Below are 15,001 nucleotides of genomic sequence, written 5' to 3'. Positions count from 1 at the left end.
TACAACCTTTACAGTCTATATTGTAGTTAATTAGCACGGTCAGGTTATAAACAGATGAAGGATAAAGGCAAAGTCTCATCTAGAGATGAACTTTTATTTGCATCACAAATCATTCCAATATACCGAAATACAAAGTTCAAAATGCCAGAATTTAGGCTGAAGTCACATGAAAGACACAAACACTCAATAACCACATCACAGGGAGGAACCACTTTTATGCTGTTCCCAGCAGGCCTGATGTTTGGTGCACTTGTGGAAAATGGAGCAGGCACCAATGAAAAGTGAAATGTAAAGTGCTAGTCCAAAAACAGTAGGGCTCAGACTTTGCAGTTCACAATAAAATTAACATTTATTCAGTCTGCAACTCAGGTAGTAAATGGTGGGTTTATCCCAAAACAAGGCTGGAAACACCACCAGGTGGAACTTTTCTGGGTCGAAATGGTTGAGGTGTTACGGGGCTGGGTGTGGACTTTTCCTTAGTTCCCTGGGCCACTTCTTGGTTTTCAATTTCACTGTTGCCTGAAAAAAAGCACAATAGTTAGACAAACTACAGCCCCTCCTTGAAACTGGAATTATGCAGTGCAAACAAATTCCGTTTAAATTAATAAATATGCTATTTGAAAAGTTGACCTAATCAGCATGCAAGTGATGTGAAACTAGACAATGCACAACATTTAGAATAGGGTTGACTAGGCCTTTAAGCAGCAAACAGCATCTGGCTGCTGGCAGGAGAGGCAGGCACTTCAGTCTCAACTAAATTAAACCTTCAAACTTGAATTTATCCAGTACATCAAGTATTGAGAGATGACAGGCTAGGTTTAACCCTTTCTGATGGGGTGGGATTTCTACCCATCTTTAATCCCATTCACTGGGCCAAGAGGGAACTTATTGCTACAAACAGAATTGGGGAGGGGAGGGGTGGGGTGGAGGGCGCAGTTTGGATCAGCACCACTGCAGAGTGGCAGCTGCACCCACTCTCAAGGCCTATTTGATATTGGAGGCAGGAGAGATATCTGGAGGACCATCCTTTATCAGATTGCAGGTTACTACTGCCACGATCCCAGGACATCCACCACATTCCACCCACCAGGCCCAGGGATGGAGGGGAGAAAAATATGGACACTTGCATGAAGTGGACAGGAACATCCTGAGATTAAGGCAGGCAGCCTTATTGCCCATCTTTCTGCTTCCATCCTCTGACAACACAACCTATTTGTATCCTAGTGGATTACTCCACACACCAATGTTTTATTATACACATTCCAGTATGAATGAGTTGGATCATTTGATAATCAGTAAGCATGCGACCTGCTCCAAGATCTCCAACACACTGATCACCAGTAAAAACAAGCACCAACAGGATTTACCTACTTTGATCCAATGGAGGCAGGAAGTAACACACAATCTGCTCAGTGAGAAAGCTGCATCCATGATGTACCAATACCCTGAGGCCCCCACCCCCTCAATACACCGACACAGCCATCCTCAGCAGGAGGAGCAAGAACTCACCATCTATTTCTTCAATAGAAAATCACCTTTGAATACAAACATTGATCTGGAAACTGATAGATCACTGGTGAAACATTAGCTTGGTACATCCCATTTAATACAGTCAGGGAAGGTAGATAATGTTGGAATCTATTTTCTTTGCCAGAGTGACCTGGTACTGCATGCACAAAGGGAATATCTAGATAGCAGCACAATAGTGGAATCAGCAAATTTTTCCACCTGATAATGCATTGAACTGACTCATCTTTTCAAGTACAAAGGTCTTTAGACACAAAACTACAGGTAAGCTCTGCCAGGTTTAATTTAGAGCATTTGATACAACATTTGTAATGCAAAGTTATACTTAACTGCTGCCACAATGTTCAAATCTTTACTAATAGGTTGAAACAACAGCTCCAACATCACTAGTAAAAACTGGTAACCAACAGGGAAATAGCAGAGATCAATTGGGCCAAATAACATTTTGCAGCACAAACAGGTTGTGTTTATATTTGAGTCAATTTCTCATTCTATTCCTACACCAATTTCCACAAGGCTGTAAGCAAGTAAATGCAAGGCCCCAGGAAACATGATCAGAAGTTGCTGTCAATGACTGAAGGATTGTTGAGTGTGTCTGTTATATTTCTGTTACCTTAAGGGAGCACCAACACGTAGGCAGGTTAACCCCTCTATTAAAGTAGGGAACATGTCCCTGCAACATCCTCCATTAAGTGATCATCCACCATCAATAACAGTTTCTAGCTGTGTCAGAAGTTGCAAGCTCCTCAGCATCTCTTTATGTAGAGACAGAATGAGTTAGTATCTGGCAACTTTGCTTGATGTTTTTGCAGTGTTTGTGGCCAGCAAGTTTGCAAACGATGCCATGATATAGGGCAATAGCCACAAGAGCAATGGATAGTCACCATTTAACTTTGCTGCCATTGACAGTTGCTTGAACCCTTCCTGATATGGCCAGCAGCCTTGTATATACTGTTAATGATTCTCCCAAAAATTCCACATTCCCACCCCCTGCCAAATTGGAATGATTTTTTTTTTTAAAAGTTGGTCTATGTATTCCCCATTTTGCAAAATATTAGGTGCATAAGTTATACACGTCATTAGCATGTGTGCTAGAATACTGGAGAATTGGAATTCACTTGGAGAGAAATGACTTGTAATTACAAAAGCACCTTTCAGAACCACAGTATGTCCCAAGAAACTAAATACTTTTGAGGTATAGTCAAATGTAATTGTAGAAAACTTGTCAGCCAATTTGAATACAGCAAACTCCTTCCCACAAACATCATTGTAATAAATGACATATGTTTATGAAATAGGACAAGGTAGACACTTATATCATGCTGGTAGCTATCAGCACAACTCCACCAGTTCATCTTCCACCTCTGGGACAAAAAAGGACATCCCCCTGGAATCTAAAGAATGTGATCTCATTACTATCCACAAGGGGGACAAATCCAATTGTGAAAACTACAGGGGAGATTTCCCTCCTGTCCATTGCAAGTAAGAACCTGGCCCACATCCTCCTGAACTGCCTTCATCCGGTCACTGAGGAGATCCTCCTGGAAACCCAGTGTGGCTTCTGACCATCCTGGGGTACTGCGGGCATGGTCTTTGTGGCTAGACAGAACCAGAAAAAGAGAGTCAGGAGCAAAATCAAGAATTGCTCCTTGACTTCATCGACCTGACCAAGGTGTTTGATTCTTTAAATCGCGAAGCTCAATGGATTGTCCTACAAGGCTTTGGTTGCCCGTTGAAGTTAGTCAATGTGCTGAGACTCCTGCAAAACATGACCTCCACCAACCCAAGTGGAGGATCTGAAACTGGCTTTTCACATCCAGAACGAGGTTAAACAAGGTTGTGTGATCACCCTCACTTTGTTCATCATTTACTTGAATGTCACCATCCACCTTATGCAAGATGACCTACCACCTCGTGTCAGCATTCAGTGTCGTCTGGACAGGAAGCTCTTCAACCTTGGTCACTTCTGGGCAAAAACAAAACTCTCCATGCCTTCAGTTTGCAAATGACTACTGCGTAATGGCTCACTCTGTACAGAACATGCAAAGGATGCTTGACCTCTTCAACCCTCCAAAGATTTGGCTTGTCCTTAAACATTGCCAAGATGAAGGTGTTTCAACCTTCCCTGGGCCAGTTGAACATTCCCATGTCATCCACATAGATGGGGTGGCACTGGAATATGTGCAGCACTTCCTTCATCTTGGCAGCCACTTCTTCCAAGGGAATATCATCGATGAGGAAGTCCAACAGAGTGTCAACTGTGCCAGTACTGCCTTCAAGCTGTGCCATGTCTTTGATTTCCAAAGGTCCCTGTTGTCAAAGGTTCTAGTTTAAGGCCATTGTGTTGACCACGCTCCCCCACTGCAGCAAAACATGGACTGTTTACTGACGCCACATTAAAATCCTTGAGAGCTTCCATCAGCAGTGCTTGTGTCGAATCTTGGGGATCAAATGGGAGGACCAGACTAACACGAGCATCCCCATGAAGCTGTGTCTGCCAGCATTGAAGCCCTGCTCCTGCAGAACCAGCTCCGATGGATAATCCTTTGGTGTATGGATGCCTGAAAACAGCCTCCCTCGGCAGGTTCTCTTCTCAGCTCTGTTGACCAAATCTTAATGGGCAGCCAAAGGAAAAGGTATATGGATATGCTCAAGGTCACCCTAAAGCAGAGGCATTAATACCATTGGCAGGAAGGAAAGTGCTGCCGATCACTCAGCATGGCACCAGCTCCATCAAGGCGCAGGCCACTTCGAGGCTCAGCAACTTGACAGCGAGGCGGAATGGGGCGACAGAGGAAGGACAAGGAAGCCAACCCAGGGCTGCAATTGCCACTCCCCTGTGCAACATGACCCCACTGCAGAACATATGGACCCACATGGACTCTTCAGTCATCTGAAATCTCTCCAAGCTCGATAGATTCCTTGATTCTGAGGGACTGCCAACGATGACAAATAATGACCTGTTTTTGGAATAGGGAAAGGTAGATGTTTAGATATTTGTTTTTTTTTTTAAAGTTCATTTACAGGATGTAGGCTTCGCTGGCTAGGCCAGCATTTATGACCCATCCCTAATGGCCCTTGAGAAGGTGGTGGTGAGCAGCCTTCTTGAACCGCTGCAGTCCGTGTGGTGTAGGTACACCCAGTGCTGTTAGGGAGTTCCAGGAATTTGACCTATTGACAGTGAAGGAACGATGATATATTTCCAAGTGAGGATGGTGAGTGACTTGGAGGAGAACTTCCAGGTGGTGGTGTTCCCATCTATCTATCCTTCTAGATGGTAGTGGTTGTGGGTTTGGAAGGTCCTGCCTAAAAAGCCTTGGTGAGTTTCTGCAGTGCATCTGTAGATGGTACACACTGCTGGCACTGTCAGTGGAGGAGGGAGTGAATGTTTTTGGATGGGGTGCCAATCATGCAGGCTGCTTTGTTCAAGATGGTGTTAAACTTGTGTTGTTGGAGCTGCACTCATCCAGGCAAGTGGAGAGTACTCCATCACAATCCTGATTTGTGCCCTGTAGATGGTGGACAGGCTTTGGGGAGTCAGGTGAGTTACTCACCAAAGGATTCCTAGCCTCTGACCTGCTGATGTAGTCACTGTATTTATCTGGTTAGTCCAGTTCAGTTTCTGGTCAATGTTAACCCCCCCCACGTGGTTGAAAGTGGGAGATTCAGTGATGGTAATGCCACTGAATATCAAGGGGCAAAGGTCATTGCCTGGCAATTGTGTGGCACAAACGTTACTTGCACTTCACATCCCAAGCCCGGATACTGTTCAGGTCTTACTGCATTTGGACATGGACTGCTTCAGTATCTGAGTCGTCATGAATGTGTAATGTTCAGAACCAAATCATCAGCAAACATCCCCACTTCTGACCAGGCTGGAAGGAGGGTCATTGATGAAACAGCTTAAGATAATTGGGCCAAGGACACTACCCCGAGGAACACCCGCAGTGATGTCCTAGAACTGAGGTGACTGACCTCCAACAACCACAACTATCATCTTTTGTGCTATGTATGACTCCAACCAGCAGAGAGTTTCTCCCTTGATTCCCATTGACTCGAGTTTTACTAGGGCTCCTTGATGCCACACTTGGTTAAATATTGCCTTAATGTCAAGGGCAGTCACTCACCTCACTTCAGGAGTTCAGTTCTTTTGTCCATGTTTGAATCAAGGATGTAATGAGGTCAGGAGCTGAGTGACGCTGGTGGAACTCAAATTGAGTATCAGTGAACAGGTTATTGCTAAGCAAATGCCACTTGATAGCACTGTTGATAACACCTTCTATCACTTTACTGATGACAGTAAACTGATGGGGGAGTAATTGACCAGGTTGGATTTGTCCTGCTTTTGGTGGACAGGACACACCTGGGCAAGTTTCCACACAGCCGGGTAGATGCCAGCATTGTAGCTGTACTGGAACAGCTTATCTAGGGGCATCAAGTTCTGGAGCACAAGTCTTCAGTACTATTGCCAGAATGTTGTCAGGGCCCATAGCCTTTACAGTATCCAGTGCCTTCAGCTGTTTCTTGATAACACGTGAAGTGAATCAAATTGGCTAAAGACTTGCATCTGTGATGCTGGGGATCTCAAGGAGGCTGAGATGGATCATCCACTTGGCACCTGTGGCTGAAGACTGTAGCAAATGCTGTGCTGGGCTCCTCCATCATTGAGGATGGAGATATTTGTGGAGCCCCCTCCTCCAGCGACTTGTTTAATTTGTCCACCACCATTCATAACTGCAGAGTTTAGATCTGATCCATTGTTTGTGTAATTGCTTAACTCTTGCACATTCACAACTCCTCAGATACTGAAGCAGTCCATGTCCAAATGCAGCAAGACCTGGACAGTATCCAGGTTTGGGCTGTGAAATGGCAAGTAACATATGTGTCACTTGCTGCTTGGCACATGAATAATCATTTTTAGGTATATCTGGTGCTGCTCCTGGCATGCCCTCCTCCACTTTTCATTAAGCCAGGGTTGATACCATTACCACCAAGCCAGGGGAGAGTGGGGGATATGCTGGGCTATGAGATTACAGGTTGTGTTAGAGTACAATTCTGCAGCTACTGATGGCCCACAGTGCCTCATGGATGCCCAGTTTTGAGTTGCTAGATCTGTTCAAAATCTATCCCATTTAGCACTGTGGTAGTGCCACACAACACGATGGAGGGTGTCCTCAACGTGAAGATGGGACTTTGTCTCCACAATGACTATGCGGCAGTCACTCCCATCGATACTGTCATGGCAGATGCATCTGCAGCAGGCATGTTGGTGAGGATGAGGTAGAGTACGTTTCTCCCTCATTGGTTCCCTCCCTCACCACCTGCTGCAGACCCAGTCTAGCAGCTATGTCCTTTGGGACTCGACCAGCTCGGTCTATGGTGGTGCTACCGAGCCACTCTTGGTGATGGGCATTGAAGTCCCCCACCCGAAGTAAATTGTGCCCTTGCTACCCTCAGTGCTGTTCAACATGGAGGAGCTGTGATTCATCAGCTGGGGGGCAGGGGAATATGTGGTAATCAACAGGAGGTTTCCGTGCCCATGTTTGACTTGATGCCACGAGACTTCATCGGGTCTCGAGATGATGTTGAGGACTGCCAGTGCAATGCCCTCCTGACTGTATACCACTGTGCTGCCACCTCTGCTGGGTTGTCCTGGTGGTGGGACAGGAGATACCTGGTGGTGATAGCGTCTGGGACATTATCTGTAAGGTATGATTCCATGAGTATAATTGTCAGACTGTCGCTTGACTAATCTGAGACAGCTCTCCCAATTTTGACACAAACCCGAGATGTTAGCAAGGAGGGTGAACAGGCTGTTTGCCATTGTGATTTATGGTGCCTAGATCGATGCTGGGTGGTCTGATGAGTTTCATTTCTTTTTATTGACTTTTTAGCAGTTTGATACAACTGAGTCGCTTGCTCAGCCATTTCAGAGGTTATTTAAGAATCAACCACATTAGTGCAGATCTGGAGTCACATGTAGGCCAGGTGAAGATGGCAGACTTCCTTTTCTAAAAGACATTAGTGAACCAGATGGGTTTTTAAAACAACCATTGACAATGGTTTGTTTCATGGTCATCGTCAGATTTTTATTGAATTCAAATTTCACCATCTGCTGTGGTGGAATTTGAACCCAGGCCCCCAGAGCATTTACCCTGGGTCTCGGCTTATCAGTCCAATAACAATACCATTATGCCACAGCCTCCCCCAAGGAGAATATGACCCCTCGAGTCTGCTTATGTGGGAAACCAGAACTTGGTAGCATAAATATAAGATTGTCACTAATAAATCCAATAGGGGATTCAGGAGAAATTTCTTTACCCAGCTGAGTGGTTTAAATGGGGAACTTGCTACCACAAGTAGTGGTTGAGACAACTAGCACAAAAATTTAAAGGCAACACTAGCTAAAGACAAAAGGGGAAAAAAAATAAAGAATTGAGAGATTATGTAGATGTGGTTAGATGAAGTAGAGTGAGTAAACTCATGGAGCATAAACCTGTTCATTTCTGTGCTGCCTATACCATGACCACTTAATAAGTGACATCCTACATCAGGGAACTAAACAATGGAGAAGACAAACTTCACTAGTCGCACCTTTAGAGTGCATTTATTCTCAGGAATGGCTGATGTTGGCAACATTACATTTGTCTATTCCTAGTGGTCATTAGATAGTGGACTTCTTCCTTGAATCACTAGTTTTTGTATCGATACATTGAATGACAAGCAAATTCCTGGATTGTGACTCAATAATAAAGGAACAGCATGTATATCCTTGTTAGGATGGTATCCATCCAAGTGAGCAGTGTTGCATCACTCTCCTGTCTTGGGAATGGTGAAGGGGCTTAAGAGGGTATTAGGCATGGTGATGCCCTGGCTTGTCCAATTCAAGTTTTGATCAAAGGTGATTCACAAGTCATTTCTGCTAGAAAACTCAAATTACAACAGTTAAGATTAGGGGAGTTGGTTGGACGTTTTCTGACTGACATTTATATGGTGGCAAGGTTATCTTCTACTAGTCAGAAATATAAATTTTGCCCAAGTCTTGCCGCAGACTGTTTCATTTTTAGCATGTGGAACAGTTGCCGATTATAGTTTACAGACCTTAGTGATGGAGGACAGTTCTTGCTGAAGCAGCTGCAGATGGTTCGCTGAAGACACTGCTTAAGCGATACCTGCTGCAATGTACTTGGGCTGGAATGATAAGTCAACCTTTGACCAATAACCCACTGAAGTTCATTTCATTTTTTCCCTCCCCACTGATAAGCATTTCAAATCTAAAATGCCCATCAATAGTTTGAATTTATGTCCTATCTTCAAGTTAATTATTTCAATATGATTGAAGTTAACGTTGTACTATTTGCATCACAGCTGCTAGCCAGGCATTCTACATTAAATTTTCAATTCTCAGGATGCAGTTTTTGGCATCAGTCTTGGAACCAGAGATTTGGTCCTTCAACTGTGTTTGTGCTTTTTTTTTTCCACATAAGCAGACTGGTCTAGTTATATTTTTCAAGTATTATGCAACTTTTCTGCAACAATTTCTCTGGAATTCAACCCAGCTTTGAGAAGGTTTCCCCAACTCATTCCTTTATCTCCAATTTGCATCCACAACCACCTCTCTAACCAATGTAAACAATCAGAGTACCCAATCACGATGGAGGCTCCATCAGACCATTCCTCAGCCTTTTCGGGTTATGCTTAAGTTTCTTCAAGCTTGTAAATCCTCACTGATAACATGCTAGTGAAGTTACACTGTCTTTTCCATTTATTTTATCTTTCATATAGTCAGGAGCCAATACTGCACATGATACAATTGTGGCTTACTGAATATTACTTCATTTTGTACTTCATACCTTGAAATAAATTCAAGGATTCAGGTTTGTCTTTTTCTAACCATATCTATTTGTGTAGACATTTGTACAATCTGCACATCAGTGGTCCCTGATCTTCATCTAAAAGCTCACCCACTGATTCCTACAGTGCATTTGGCACTTCACAATACTCAGATTTGAGATATCTATCAATTTGTCACCCTCAATAAATATCACTATTGTTCCATCAATCTCAGTCTGTATCATTTATATCTAAGAACGTTCCCAATTGAAACATTAGCTACGTCATCAAGGAGACCTTTCGAAAGTTTAAGCAAGTATCTCCAGCAGAACTACAACCCTTCGCCAACTCTGCACCAATATATTTAGTTTGGAGAAATCACACTGCTGGCAACTATGGAAAGGGAGTAAGAGAGAAAAGCCAACTTTGGGCCTTTTACTTCATCCATCTATCAAACCACCTAGCAAGTTCATTGATGAGCAAATTGACAGCATTGCTTATCAATCGAATACACTGAATAGTAAAAACACAACCATTTATTTAGCTCAAGCCTTAAATTGACGCGTGGCCCTGGCTACTATTTTGTAGTATAACATAACTGCACAAGCAAGATACTGGTTATCTGCACAAGTAATTGACTCATTTCGTCTGCTTCCAACCCAGTTAACCATTCTTCTTTCCCAGATGAAATAAAGCTAACTTTAGACAGTGTTTTGAAGCTGGAGCAAAGTCATTAAAGTGAATCTGAGTAGATCACTGTCTGTGGTAGTCACCTGTGGGTGGAACAGGAGTAGGCCATTTTGCCCCTCAAGCCTTTTCCACAATTTAATGAGATTGCAGATCAGGCATAATCCAACTTCATTGGTCTCACATCCCTCAATATTTTTGTCTCACAAAAATCCATCAATCTCAGTTTAAAAATGGCCAATTTCTATTTGTGGAAGGGTGTTCCAAACTATGGCTTTTTCAGTGCAGAAAGGTTTCCTTATTTCATTCCTGAAAGATTGGACTAAGTTTTAGATTATGCCCCCTGAGATCGAGACTCCCCAGCCAACAGATATAGTTTCTCCCAGTCTACCCTATCTGTTCCCTTGAGTTCTTGTCAAACCTAATTTCTGATGGAAATTGTTGAATGGCTCAACAGAACTGGTAAAAATTCAGCTTCGCCAATAGCAGATATTAGGCAGCCTTCTGGTTATTCAATTTTAAACTATGAAGCTGGTTCTGAGGTTCCATCTCATTACCAGGAGTAAAGCTTTCCTGTTCTTAACAATCTGAGATGTACACAACTAGAACCCAGAAGGAAATCACAAATTATGAGGTTTACCAATAACACAGCAAAACCCTTCCATTCTCAAACTTTAAAATCCGGAACAGAGAAGACAAGTTTCAAATGTACAGTTTGTGCATGCATTTGTTACCTGACACTCCTACTGGCCAGTGCGAACTATAAGGAGAGAGAAAGGAAATTAGCAAAAGTGGTAGCATTTCCACAATTCAGGTAATTTTTTTTCTTCATGTAAACGCCATAAATCTGAAGGAAATGGCAACCATCAGTTTGAGGGTGGGCAGTTGGAATCTTTCCAGAGGCCATTTACAGAATTCTAGGCTTCACCTTTATCCAAGCAAATGTACTCAATTACTTAATGTTCATTTTTGCTGATGCCAGACTGTACCCAGTCATACCTGTACCACAATGCAGTAGAAACTACAGAACAAAAGGTCATTGGCAAGACTATGCAAGATGTTAATGTCTTTTAAGCAATGTCTCTAACAAGTTATTTAAAGGATTAAAGAGCATTAAAGCACATGGACAAAAGTTGTTCGACAATGCATTCCCTTCATATATAGGTAAGCAATTCTTGTAAAGAAAACTTAGGGCTATGATACTCTGCTGTAAACTTATGCTCAGAAAGCATACAGCCTGTCCCCTACACAAGACATGTGGGAGCATGCCATTAAACAAGAAACCCTTGTTTCTGAAAAGTTTCAGCATAAAGCTAAAGCTGGACGATTAGAAAAATTCAGATTAAAATGAAACAGGATGAGACATGATAAATGTCAGGTCCATTGTACAGTGGAGAATCAAGCAGAAGAGTGCAGAGAATTGAAAAAGGAAATGGGCAACAAAATTAGTCTATTTTCATACCTACTAAGTAACAAAAGGAAAAACTAAAGCATTCACAAAGAGTAAAATGATATTCAAAAAAAGGGTGGTGTTGATTATAGATCAAAATGGAATTCTTTGTGGAGGTTGCAGGCATGACTTCACAAACTACGAAAGCTTTGCATCAGTTTTCACTAAGGACAATGCTGCAAGTCTTGCAGTAAAGAGAAACTGGATAGGGTAAAAATAGAAGATGTACTTTAAGGTTGCCAACACACAAAGTAAAGGCCTGGTCCAGATGAGATACATCCCGTTGCTGAGGGAAGGGTGGAAATAGCAGAGCCTCTGGATGGGCATGATGCCAGGGGACTGCAGGAGTGCAAAGAGATAAACCCAACAACCCTATAGCCAGTTATCAATGTCAGTCGTGGGGAAACCTCCAAAAACAATGTTAATTGTCACTTGGAAAATGTAAAAGTGTTAATAAATAACAGTCCATACTGACTTAAAGGAAAAAATGTCTGAAACTTGATAAGAGTTCAAGTAAATAAAAGTTAAAGATAGTGTATATGGACTTCCAAAAGTTGGGTAAAACACCTCAAAGCCCACAAGATTAAAAGGGGGACAGAAACAAGAATAGCAGTGAAGGGTTATTATTCAGGCTGGAGGGAAGTATACATGATGCCCAGTGGGGTCAGTATGAGGACCACTGTTCAAATGTATATTAATGACTTGGACTTCCAATTTACAATAAATTTCAAAGCCTGCAGACTACATAAAATTCAAAAGCAAACAGTGAAGGGAATAGTAGCTTCAGAAGGCAGAAAGATTGGTATACTCCTGGCAGATTAAATTTAATAAAGAAACATGAAGTGATGCATTTTAGAGGGGAGGAGGGGATGCAGTATAAACTTAAATAATGCAATTTTAAAAGGGGTCCAGAAACAGAGACCTGATCATGACACCAGCAATGGTAGTGGGAATAAGAGCAGGGGAATAACAGACCTGGCTAGAGACAGTAGTGACAATGGCAGAGAAGAGAGAGCACAGGGGAACAGAACTGCTTGTGTTTCCAAAAAAAAGCAAGGAATGATGTCAGAGGGCAGTATGCAAGTGATTGGTGAGTATTTTTTGGTGAGGTTTTTTTTTTAAAAGGGCAGTGATTTAAACTAGAACTGGGAAAATATAAATTAAACTAATAAAATTGAAATCAAGTATAACAATAGAATGAGAATAAGAATATTAGCATTGAATTGGCCTAAAGGCATTAGTTAAAAGTATTTTAAACAAAATATCAACCTAATTCTAAAGAGGAAAGAACATTTTTCTTAGATCATAAATGGGCAGCTTAGACCTGTTCTTTGCAGTTCTGTGCCAATTGGGAACTTCAGGACCATGCATTTAAGGGAGGGACCATGTGTGCCAGAATTGTCTTTTTAATTTATTCATGGGAGTGGGTGTTGCTGGCTAGGCCAGCATTTATTGTCCATCACTAATTGCATTCAAGTTGCTGGTAAGCTGCCTTCTTGAGCTGTAGTCCATGTGATGCAGGTACACCCACAATGCTGTTAGGGCAGGAGCTTCAATATTTTGACGGTGACGGAAATACAATATATTTCCAAGTCAGGATGGTGTGGGGCTTGGAGGGGAACTTCCAGGTAGCATTCCCATGTATCTGCTGCCCTTGTCCTTCTAGATGGTAGTGATTGCAGGTTTGGAAGATGCCAGTGAAGGAACCATGGTGAGTTCCTGCAGTGCATTTTGGAGATGGTACACACTGCTGCTACTGTGCATTGGTGGAGGGAGTGAATGTTTGTGGATGGGGTGCCAATCAAATGAGCTGCTTTGTCCTGGATGGTGTCAAGCTTTCTGCGTGTTGCTGTAGTTGCACTCTTCCAGGTAAGTGGAGAGTATTCCATCACACTCCTGACTTGTGCCTTGTAGATGTGGACAGGCTTTGGGGAGTTGGGTGGCAAGTTGGTCTCTGCAGAATTCCCAGCCTCTGACCTGCTCTTGTAGCCCCAGTATTTATATGGCTGGTCCAGTTCAGTTTCTTATCAATGGCAACCCCCAGGATGTTGGTGGATTCAGTGATGGTAATGCCATTGAAGGTCATGGGGAGATGATTAGATTCACTTTTGTTGGAGATGGTCATTACCTGGCACTTGTGTGGTGCAAATGTTACTTGCCACTTCTCAGCCCAAGCCTGAATATGGTCCAGGTTTTGTTGCATTTGGACAAGGGCAGCTTCAGTATGAGTCATCATAAATGGTGCAGAACATTGTTGGATCATCAGCAAACAGCCCCACTTCTGACCTTATGATAGAAGGAAGGTCATTGATGAGGTAGCTGAAGATGGCTGGACACTTCCTGAGGAATTCCAGTTCCTTCTGTTCAAGTGTAATAAACTTCCAGGACTACAGGAATAAGCTGGGGAAATGGGACTGACTGGATTGATCAAAAAGAGCTGGTTGGACTTAAGGGCCTCCTGTGTAATAATTACCAACTCAAAAGAGCAAATTATGCTTAACAAAGTTAGTTTAACTTGAGACACTCCTCACGTTCCACATGATCTATTCACACTTCCATAAGGCACCACAAAGGGAGATTAACAAGAGTGAAAGCACATGGAATAAACATGAATGCTGGATTCAGCAGGTGTGGCAGCAACTAAGAAAAATAGTTAACATTTCATCAGAACTGGAAAAAGCTACAGATGTAACAGGTTTAAAGTAAAGAGGCAGGAAAAGCAGAGAAAGAAGGAAAATCTGATAAAGTGGAAAACTGCACTGCTTTGAGAAGCTGGCATGGACTCAATGAATGACCCCCTCCTGCCATAATGATTATATGGCTTTAAAACAAGAGAGATTATGTGATAAAAGGGGATGATGGTGCAAGGTATTATCCCTTTTCTCACCATCATTTAATTTCTCTCATCTTCCACCCAGAGCTTTGCTTTTAGACTTTCCTCCCCTCCCCCTTTTCCTCTGCAAGAAAGCTGCAAGGGGCCAATAATAGATTAAATGAGCAGGTAAAAACTGGCAAGTGAAGTTTAATTTGCACAAATGAAATAAATATTATTGCTCAGCTCTACAGATGGCAAAGGACACTTGTCCACTTGCAGAAGGCACACTGGAAGGAAAAAAATGTAGGGAGAGAGCATGGCATGGTCATGGAAAGGTTATATGCTATACTCTTTATCATTTGCTACTGGGCATCCTACACAAGTTATTTACCTAGAGTTCATGTGCAAAATGATCACCATTCTTTTAGTATGGTGTGAACCTTCATTAAATCTTCAATAGATTACAGCAGGTGCAGGACCAATTATCCTTCAGGGTGAAAAAATGTGGATAGAGAGACAAGTGGGGCTTGGCCTAAATAGCCAAGTGGTTATGGTCCTGGGCTTGTAACCCCAAGATCAAGAGTTCAAATCTCACAATGGCAAAACTATGAAACAATGTAACTTCATCTGAATAGGAACAGATGGAAATGTGTTTGTACTCAAGAGTTACAGAGACAAGTGGGCTTGGC

At 42.6% G+C, this 15,001-nt stretch overlaps 1 protein-coding gene across 4 annotated transcripts in view; it reads right to left on the bottom strand.

The window, feature by feature from the left end:
- Positions 1-73: 73 nt before the first annotated feature.
- LOC121293622 (jupiter microtubule associated homolog 2-like) overlaps positions 74-15,001 on the bottom strand; it is a 38,822-nt gene continuing 23,894 nt past the window's right edge. For 2 of the 4 annotated variants that reach the window (XM_041216756.1, XM_041216757.1), the window contains exons 5-6: positions 10,782-10,807; positions 74-519 (exon numbers count right to left, since the gene is read on the bottom strand). In XM_041216756.1, coding sequence (XP_041072690.1) covers positions 10,791-10,807 — 17 coding nt within the window. In that variant the 3' untranslated portion in view covers positions 74-519; positions 10,782-10,790. The remainder of the gene's footprint in view (positions 520-10,781; positions 10,808-15,001) is intronic. The other 2 variants (XM_041216754.1, XM_041216755.1) reach the window with 1 other exon arrangement.

Source organism: Carcharodon carcharias, chromosome 22 (genome assembly GCF_017639515.1).
Source record: "Carcharodon carcharias isolate sCarCar2 chromosome 22, sCarCar2.pri, whole genome shotgun sequence".
In the NCBI taxonomy this organism is placed as follows: Eukaryota; Metazoa; Chordata; class Chondrichthyes; order Lamniformes; family Lamnidae; genus Carcharodon; species Carcharodon carcharias.
Note: the sequence above shows the minus strand (reverse complement) of the source record. Positions and strands in the feature narration are given on the sequence as shown.